This window comes from Pecten maximus, chromosome 14 (genome assembly GCF_902652985.1).
Source record: "Pecten maximus chromosome 14, xPecMax1.1, whole genome shotgun sequence".
Taxonomy (NCBI): domain Eukaryota; kingdom Metazoa; phylum Mollusca; class Bivalvia; order Pectinida; family Pectinidae; genus Pecten; species Pecten maximus.
The window spans coordinates 4,857,767-4,868,524 of NC_047028.1; the positions used below are offsets into that span (position 1 = coordinate 4,857,767).

The window sequence follows — 10,758 nt, forward strand, 5'->3', positions numbered from 1 at the left end:
TACATACATCTACAAACAGGTATTTTCATACAGATATTGTTATACAGTTTTGTTATACAGATTTTTTTATATATTTATTACTATACAGCATTTCAAGGTATTATTATGCATATATAGTTATACAGGTTTTATAATACAGGTATTGTTATACAGGTATTATAATACAGGTATTGTTATACAGGTATTATAATACAGGTATTGTTATACAGGTAGTATAATACAGGTATTGTTATACAGGTATTATAATACAGGTGTTGTTATACAGGTATTATAATACAGGTGTTGTTATACAGGTATTATAATACAGGTGTTGTTATACAGGTATTGTTATACAGGTATTATAATACAGGTATTGTTATACAGGTATTGTTATACAGGTATTGTTATACAGGTGTTGTTATACAGGTATTATAATACAGGTGTTGTTATACAGGTATTGTTATACAGGTATTATAATACAGGTATTGTTATACAGGTATTATAACACAGGTATTGTTATACAGGTATTATAATACAGATATTGTTATACAGGTATTATTATACATACAACTTCTCTATACAGGTATCATTATACAGTTATTGTTATACAGGTATTATGATATATGTATTATTATACAGCTATCATTATACAAGTATTATCATATACATATATTATCATACAGGTATAGATATATACAGGATTTTTTACTTTAATATTGTTATACAAGTATTGCTATACATACAACTTTAATCATGTAATAATATACAGTTATTGTTATACAGGTATGGTAATATATTCATCATTATACAGATATTATTACACAGGTATTATTATATGCAGATATTAGTATACAGGTATTTATATACATATGTATTTTCATCTAAATATTGTTATACAAAAATTGCTATACATACATCTTTAAACAGGTACTATACTTATAATAACGATATTGTTATACGGGCATTATGCTACAAGTATTATAATACATATATTGTTTTAGAGTATCATCACATATATATTATTATAAAGGTATTGTTATACAGGTATAGTTACATAGGTATTATTACATAGGTATTGTTATGCATGTGTTTTTACATATTATGTTGATAAATAATGGTAGTATTAATTTTTTCATTTTCTAACTGTAAAACTGGCATATATCTAATGCTTAAAACGTTTCTGATTACAGGTGATATAGCACCAATGAAAATCTTACATATAATTGAAAGATTGTTTCTTTCCTTTCAAACATGCTTCTTATAAAGTTGATACAATGTATACACACCTGTACGTATATATGCGGTACATTGATTAGGGTATCGTGGAAAACCTTGTCACCAAACTCAGGCAGAAATTATTCATGTCTCTGTCGATTCGATCCATTTTTCGACCTCCCCTGTTTCCGCTTCGGATACAACACCAACTCGTTTTGTTAACGTGAATTTGACTGGATCGTAAACTTCATCAATCATCATATCCTGTCCGTTAACATCGTTCATGGCAGTCTCGACATCATCTGACGTCCGATCCTCTGTGACAACGAAAGTGACGTCTGTCTTTGTGTCTGTCGCTTTGTAGTTCCGACAGGGAAATATCATTATACCGGCACTGAGTATCATCAACACTCCCGCCAAAACGAACGCGGCGTCATACGCCCTCAACGTATCAAACAGTAAACCTGGAATATTACACAAAGTTATATAGTGTTTAGTCAATGAGTAAACTGTGATTTTACCACAGTTATTATAAATGATTAGTCACGTGATATGTTAAAGTGATTAAATGCTTAGTTTGGTTGACATTTTCTACCATCACAACAATGTATTTTAGACACAGTCTTATCGAATGATAGGAAAACTGATGAGAGCCTTTATAGAGCAATCACACGGAAATGTCACACCTAGACAATGTTTGACGTTACCTTGCAATAATTATTACATAAATTTAACCATGCTTCCTTGTTCATTATAGCAAACCATGCACTAATCAAATTGGGGGATTTCATTTTTTTCAATTATCAAAGTAATATTGCGGTAGTGTTTATCTATATAAGACCACATACCTGCTATAAAGGGCCCAAAGAGGATTCCAATGGACTGAGTAAATAGAATTATTCCATACGTCAACGTGAACTGGTCAACTCCAGACAGGTCTATCAAAATGGCTGGTATAATAGAACCTCCAGATGAGCCATAGCTGACCCCAAATAACAGAGCATACACCACCAATCCAGCATACCCCATATCTATGAGGAGGAAGATCATGGTGGATACGCCTCCAACTGTGTACCACAACATATACTGCTGATAGGGTCGGAATATCTTCCATCTTGGATTTTGGATAACGAATCCCTGGACAAGTTTGGATAACATCACCGTTATTCCAATTATAGAATACAACATAGAGGCGTAGACTCTATCAAAATGGAGCTGGTGAATTACATATGTTCCTAAATGTCCATATATTATGGTGGATCCCAACTGATACAATATATTATTTAGAGCAAGAACATAGAAATCAACTAATTTTAAAAATGACCATACATTTTTCTTTCTTTGCGATTCTTTCTTTTCCGTGATTGTCTGAATCTGTTCCGTTTCCTCTTCGTTCCTGTCATTTGGCGAAGTCACAGGGCGGTAAAGTAACGCAAAAACACACATGTTCAAGGATATCCCAGACAAAATCATAAACATTCCGCGCCAAGAATATATTTCTGTCAAGTAGTTGATGATTGGCGGAAACGCAAATGATCCGATCCCACTTCCCGCTCCTGCGACACCCATTGCGATATTCCTCCGCTTTGTGAAATATCTCGCGACAGCAACACTACCTGGTATAAATGTGAGTCCGCACCCCACTCCTGTAAAGATATTCATAAGAGATGGATGGCAAGGGATCCTTCTCAGTAACAAAACACAAAGCAGATAACAAATATAAATAAATAAACGAATGAATAGATAAATGGTCGTCTTCTATCACTGAGAGTAAACATTTCGACATATTGATAATATTAAGCAAAAGTCATATGTTTTACGTTGTATTCGAAAAAAAAAAATCTACAAGTCGAGACAAGAAGAAACTGACGTTGGTGTTTTGATAATTGCAGGTTTATTTCTTTCAAAGCAATCAGGATCTATTGTAGTCCCCGATTAGAGTTATAAGCGCTCATAACCTAAAGAATAGGATTATGTACAGAATTTTTAGTGAAATATAAACCACTTCACAGCTCCATGATGGAGTTTATGTATGGTTTGTTATTGTATCTGATATGCAATTGATTTTTAAAAGTGCAATTCACTAATGCGTTCGGACTTATTGTGTTAGAATTAAGATTAAACTTTATAATTTTGGAATCGGTGAGCATCTAGAATTCTGCAAACGTAAGGCAGTTTAATTAATGTTGTCCATACTCAATAACTAAGGAAACATAACTTCGAATCGCATATTTATTTAGCTTCGATGGCAACTAATTTTAGACAAGAGGCCCAAGGATCTTAACGATCACATGTGGTGTAAAAGTCTTTGATTTTAGCATATTTAGCCCCCGTGACCTGGAATGAAGGTCAAGGTCATCCACTTGAACAAACGTTGTAGCCCTTTATCCCAGCATGCTACATGCCTAATATCGGTGACCCTGGACATCTTGGTTATCAAGAAATTGTTTAAAGTTTTTAGCATATTTGACCCCTATGACTTTGAATGAAGGTCAAGATTTTCCATTTGAACAAACTTGGCAGCCCTTCATCCTATCATGTTACAGACCCAATATGAGGTCACTGTGATTAATGAGAAGAAGTGAAAATGTAAATTGTTTACGACGCACGACGCACGACGCCGGACAAAAGGCGACCACTCTGGTGATCTAGCAACTAATATTTTCAGATATATCACAAATAAAGTTTTTAAAACACAGTGATTGAAAGCTCTATTCAAGTTCTTGGTTTTTTGGTTTTTTGTTTTTGTTTGTTTTGTTGGGTTTTTTCTCTTTTTTTACATTTAATAAATATATATGCATGGCATGTTGGTGATATTGATAAGCATTACATCTACCTTGTTATACCAGTCACTAAGATGACGCATCGCTAGTACAATCTATAAGAAATATCATTTTATTCCGTGCCATTCAGTGACTCTAGAAAGTCTACCATATCACATACATTTGTACTTCAAAGAAAATTACGCATAACATTGTTTACAAAGAGACTACATCCGTCAGGTTCGAACATAAGACCCCAAAATAACTTTTTATTTATGACATCCATTCGTCCCGACCTTTTTAATACCTGTGATGACGCCGTAACACAAGGTCAGACCAGGAAGATTAGTAGCAAAGGAACTCGCCATAAGGCCAAAAGATGCCACAATTCCGCCGACAAACGCCACCTTCCTCATGCCAAACTGATTCACCAATACACCGGATATAGGACCTAAAGGATAGAAGCAGGTAGGTGAAAATATAGTAAAATGTTTCTGATGTTGGCAATGCAATGCTCAAATCTTTGTTCGTAAAGGAATTTGATTATTATTTAATTTATTTAATTGATGAATGAAAATTTTTGCAAAATTCGGTGAATAGAAAATACCGCACACTAGCGTTGATACGCATACATTTACTCCAATAAAAGTGGTGACGACTGACTACAATGTAATTTAAAAGCGTTTGTTCGGGTCTCACTACATTGTTTGTTTACAGTCAATTTCGAAGTACCAGTCGAATTGTAGCATGTTGAAAGTCAGTCTTAGTAAGTCCTGATTCATCTTATAAATCATGTACAAACCACGTTATGTTTTACCCAATGCTTATAGAAAAACCCTTCTTCTTGTAAATTACTCCAAATATTTACAATATTTCTCCAAAAAGTATTCAAAAACGTGCTTGTATGTTGTATTCCAAATTTTGACATAAATAAATTTCATCGCCACCAAAGTTCTACAACTTGTCCAATAAAAGAAGTTTCATGTCAGAAAAAATTAAAGGCTCAATACTTTTTATAATCCACGATAGTTTCAGACACTTACAAAAATATTGTATATGATGCATTCTCCGTCCCCCATCCTTAAAGGTATTTATTATAGTATTTCTATTTATTTTTTCGCCCTTTTCGTTCCATACAAAATTAAAAAAAAAAGTTTTTGAAGTTTATGAATGAAAACATCTTATCTTAACTGATTACGAGACACAATGACCGCATTCTTAAGAATATATACCAATGAACGCCTTTATGTATAACCTATCAACTTACGCAATGGTGAAAATGCGATTAGTATCTCATGCAAAAATGAACGATGTGACCGTGTGTACTCACATGTTGCGAACGTAGCTGCTGTGATCACGGACGCAATCCATGACGTTTCAGCCCTACTCTTCCCAAATACATCCAGTATGACGTAGTACACAATACCGGAAGTGTACGAGTTACCGTACACGATGATCCGGATACATGATGCAGCTATAACAACAACCCAAGCCCAAGATCCATCCGGATTCTCCATTTCCCTTAAAGTTTAAATAAACTGAAGTACATATATATAGAACACTATGACATTATATTATATTATTGGGACTCAATCATTTCTCCGGGCATTTGTTTTTAGACAAGAGTTCGAATTTACGAAATGTCTTCTGCCTCTATTAACATGTCATAGCCTGACCAGGTGCAAAGTTGGCAATGCCATTTGTTCATAGGTGTGTCAACTTAATTCTTAAATTCACAAAATCACTATTTCTAAACGTTTTATCTTGTCAACTTTTAATTACTGTCCTCTAGCTTGGCACTTTTGCAATCTTATCAAGGCCAAAAAGGTGGAAAGAATTCAGGAAAGAGCCATACATTTTATTGACTATTCAACCACGTTCCGAGATCTTCTAAAACGAAACAATCTTGATTTTTTCCATATTGGTAGGCTAAAGAATATGGCTAAAAAATGTATAAGATGTTACATAATATATCACCAAATTTTATCTGTGACCTTGTGGAGAAAAATAATGTGCTGTATAATTTCAGGAAAACCAGTATCATGCATGCATGTACGTTTTGTTTTTAAGCCTTTTCTTTGTAGACCCAGTGGCCTGGCGAGGAGACTGGTCAATTAAATCGTCGATAGCTCACTTAATGTGGCTAGAGTTGATATGATTGATCAGGCTATAAAACTTGCAAGCTCTACACGCTTACAGTAAAGAAAAATGGAATGCATGTACTAATGTATGTATCCTTTATTGTCGCTTTTTGTTTTTCGTTTTTCCTAGTCATTTTATATAACTTGCATGCATACAATTGATATTACCGTGTTTTTTGTTATACATTTTCTCTGTATTGTACTTATGTTTAGTCGTAGAAATAGCTCTACATAGCTTATGTTCTTTAACATATGCGACTTTAGATAAAATTTCTTGTATCCGGTATATTGTGTCTTGATGTATCATGAGGCGATATTGGATATTATGGCAATGGTGGCATTGTAATTGGTCGCTGTACCAGCCATATTGTTGGGATTGCACATGGAAAATATAGTTCGTCTACTTTGATTGGCTCGCAAACAATTGGTTACCTGATGTCTGTGATGTCACCATTTGTAGAGTTACATGTACCATTGGGTGATTTATTTGCTAAAATTGTGATTGATATACTGTAAAAGTGGAAATATTCGCGGTGTGGAAATTTTCGCTTATTTCGCTATCAGTAAATCTCCGCGAAAATTTCCACACGCGAAAATATCCACTTTTACAGTAATCAGAGAGATCCGAGTGTTCAAACATGATAGTTGGACATAGCGCTGCTATTGCATGCATGTTAGCGATGTTGTTTGGTTATGGACGGAAATCGATAAAATCAGAGAGATATACTTGTGAAAGAAACTCCACTGACCACTAGCTAGCAGATTTTGTGGATAACACTAAAGGATATCTCTCATAAATGGACTCTCAGCATATCTACGACAGCGTCAACATAACCATTAATCTTCAACTTTATCATTATACTCTCTTAGCTTTTTAGGAAGCTGATACTTGTTTTTATTTTGCATAAAATGTATAAATATTATGATATTAGAGAAATAAGTGCAGAGGGGTTTAAGCTCAAATGAGCTGGTTGTCCAAAAACACTGTTTATATCTAAACATATTGCAAAAATAACTTGAGCAAACTCTTAATCTTATTGTATCAATATTAAGGACATACTATTTATATCAGTATTTAATCATTTCAGTATTGTAACCCTGAAAAATTACTTTCATGGCAACACATATCTGACTATGAAGGTGAAAATTACCATTATGTTACCATTTTTAAAATTACGTTTTCATAGACAGGAAATTAGATTTTACAATTGAATTTATTACAACAGCTTAAAAATTCCGAAATGGCACATGTTGATAGTTGATATTGTTCGCTCATTTTTGTCTTAAGAGACAACGAAAATATTAGCGTCTTATGCAATCACATAATGATGGTGGGTGTGGGTGTGGGTGTGTGGGTGTGTGTGTGTTTGTGTATGTGTGTGTTCACATTGTTTAGACTATTCCTTGCCAGGACAGTCACATTGTTTAGACTATTCCGAGCCAGGACAGTCACATTGTTTAGACTCTTCCCAGCCAGGACAGTCACATTGTTTAGACTATTCCCAACCAGGACAGTCACATTGTTTAGACTATCCCGAGCCAGGACAGTCACATTGTTTAGACTATTCCCAGCCAGGACAGTCACATTGTTTAGACTATTCCGAGCCAGGACAGTCACATTGTTTAGACTATTCCGAGCCAGGACAGTCACATTGTTTAGACTATTCCCAGCCAGGACAGTCACATTGTTTAGACTATTCCCAGCCAGGACAGTCACATTGTTTAGACTATTCCCAGCCAGGACAGTCACATTGTTTAGACTATTCCGAGCCAGGACAGTCACATTGTTTAGACTATTCCCAGCCAGGACAGTCACATTGTTTAGACTATTCTGAGACAGAACAGTCACATTGTTTAAACTATTCCGAGCCAGAACAGTCACATTGTTTAGACTATTCTGAGCCAGGACAGTGACATAGTTTAGACTATTCCGAGCCAGGACAGTCACATTGTTTAGACTATTCCGAGCCAGGACAGTCACATTGTTTAGACTATTCCGAACGATAACGATATGAGTTAGTACTAAGATGTTTCTTATGCTTATTTTTGAACAGGTTTTGACGTTGTTTGTGCTTTTAAATTTCATAATGAACAAAAAGTATATCAATCTTAATGTACTTTAAATGTTATAGCGCCTCTTATCAGTTATGGGATAGAGATTTAATCATCGAGTTCCTTTAAAAAGAAAATGTAGAAACTTGATATGACACCATACTTATTTATCCTCGTCTGTAGAATATTTGAAAGCTATTATGCTTAATGAACGTCTTTAAGGACAAATGTGCCAAAGTGTTATTACTGTTGTGACGATGTGACATTACAAATGTGTCAGAATAATAATTGGAACTGTGTCAAAGTGACGGTACAATTGTGGCATTCAATTGAGTCGATGTGATAGTAAAATTGCAATAGTGACATTAAAATTTCGCCAAAGCGACATTGCAATTGTGTCAATGTTACATTACAATGGTGTCAATGTTACATTACAATGGTGTCAATTTGATATTACAATGGTGTCAATGTGATATTACAATGGTGTCAATGTGATATTAAAATGGTGTCAATGTTACATTACAGTGGTGTCAATGTGATATTACAATGGTGTCAATGTTATATTATAATGGTGTCAATATCACATTACAATGGTGTCAATGTGATATTACAATGGTGTCAATGTGACAGTACAATGTTGTCAATGTGATATTAAAATGGTGTCAATGTGATATTACAATGGTGTCAATGTGATATTACAATGGTGTCAATGTGATCTTAAAATGGTATCAATGTGATATTACAATGGTGTCAATTTGATATTACAATGGTGTCAATGTAATATTACAATGGTGTCAATGTGATATTACAATGTTGTCAATGTGATATTAAAATGGTGTCAATGTGATATTGCAACGGTGTCAATGTGATATTACAGTGGTGTCAATGTGATATTACAATGGTGTCAATGTGATATTACAATGGTGTCAATGTGACATTACAATGGTGTCAATGTGACATTACAATGGTGTCAATGTGACATTACAATGGTGTCAATGTGATATTACAATTGTGTCAACGTGACATTGAAATTGTGTCAAATTGTCATTACCATGGTGTTAATGCGATATTACAGTTTTGCCTTAGTGAATTGTCAATATGACATTACAATTGCGTCAAAATACAGTTGTGCCAAAATGACATTACAACTGTGCCAAAGAGACATCAGAGGTGTGTCATTAAAAATATCAAACATGGTATTTAACATTACCAATCCTATATTCAATATAGAATGTGCTTATATCAACCTTGTGTAATCCATTATGTCTGTCATAATAGTTGAAATGGATGTTAAAGGAAACATTTTATGCTTAGATGTACATACAAAAATTAATACAAATTAAATGTTATGGTTTGCATTTTACTGAAATTAGATTATCAGTGTTTAGTTTTCTATTACATTCAAGGGCCTGTCGTGGATGCCTACATAATCTGTATCCCTGTACACACTACAAGTTAAAAAAGAACCTGAAAAATTAATTTAGAAAAAATCTGTATAATAATAAAGGATTTTCGTAAAGTGACTGCTACTTATCCGTCACGTCATCATTCTTGACGACAGAATTAATCTGATATGTATAAAAATATAATGAAGCTGATACGCGTGTCTTGTCTCGCTGGGTAAACAGATTGACTAGGCAGATTGCGACAGAACAGGTTAAAGTCCACTCACGTTAATTCCGTTTACACATACAACATTAGCAGACGATGCTTAGTTTGGTGAAATACACAGTGATATCAAAAGAGCTGCGCGATCCCTGGTCAGGCAGTGGAGTTTGACTCATTGCTCATTAGTTTGAGTTATAATTCATAAAACGAAATCTAAGTACAATGAAAAATGATTTAGATGTGTTATTTCAATTTTCACGGCAATTTTAACATTACAAAGTCAGTTTTTTGTTAATTTCAAATCACACTTTGTTTGCTTTGAAGGTCTAAGATATGGATCTAATCATGACCATTTCTTAATTTACCGACAAAAATTTGTAATTATATCACAAAATATCTGTGTTTATAAAGACAAAAGACGATGAGACCGATGGCATGCACTGAATCTAAGTGATATGCTCCATCCTTCTCACTAATAGATTGATATAGCTGTGGTATTACTGACATACCTAAATGTCAAGGTAACTGCCATATCGAAGAAATATTTTATACAAAGATTTATTCGTAGAAAAAGCAAATATGTTATCTGGTCAATTGAATCAGGATAAACAGACATTAAAATCATATCTTAACATATGTTACATACATATGTCCAATGTTTTATTTTACACCAAGGAATGAGTTTTAAAAGTAGTATATTTTCTTCGGGACTACTCTATTAAAATGAAGTTTAATGTATTCTGTCAACCGACACGAGAGTCGAACAACCCGCTGTTACATGTGTGTAATGTGTAGTGTGGCCATAAACCGGGTGCATCGAGTAATGGAGAACACATCCAACACATTCACAACACATCCTATACATAGGTATACTATATAGACCCCATACGTGTACATACCGTATAGATCAGTAGACATCTATCCTCCTTATTCAATAATTAATGCTAGGTCCCACTTCTACGTAATGATTGGATGTCCTATACTGTCCTCTGTAATACAAC

The 10,758-nt window shown here is 34.1% G+C and overlaps 1 protein-coding gene across 1 annotated transcript; it reads right to left on the minus strand.

The window, feature by feature from the left end:
• Positions 1-1,293: 1,293 nt before the first annotated feature.
• Positions 1,294-10,758, minus strand: LOC117341925 (monocarboxylate transporter 13-like). The gene is made up of 5 exons (XM_033903794.1): positions 10,657-10,758; positions 5,287-5,477; positions 4,264-4,407; positions 2,043-2,840; positions 1,294-1,658 (listed from the first exon to the last, which is right to left on the minus strand). Exons 2-5 carry the CDS (start codon positions 5,471-5,473, stop codon positions 1,339-1,341), a joined length of 1,449 nt encoding a protein of 482 aa, XP_033759685.1. The 5' UTR covers positions 5,474-5,477; positions 10,657-10,758; the 3' UTR covers positions 1,294-1,338.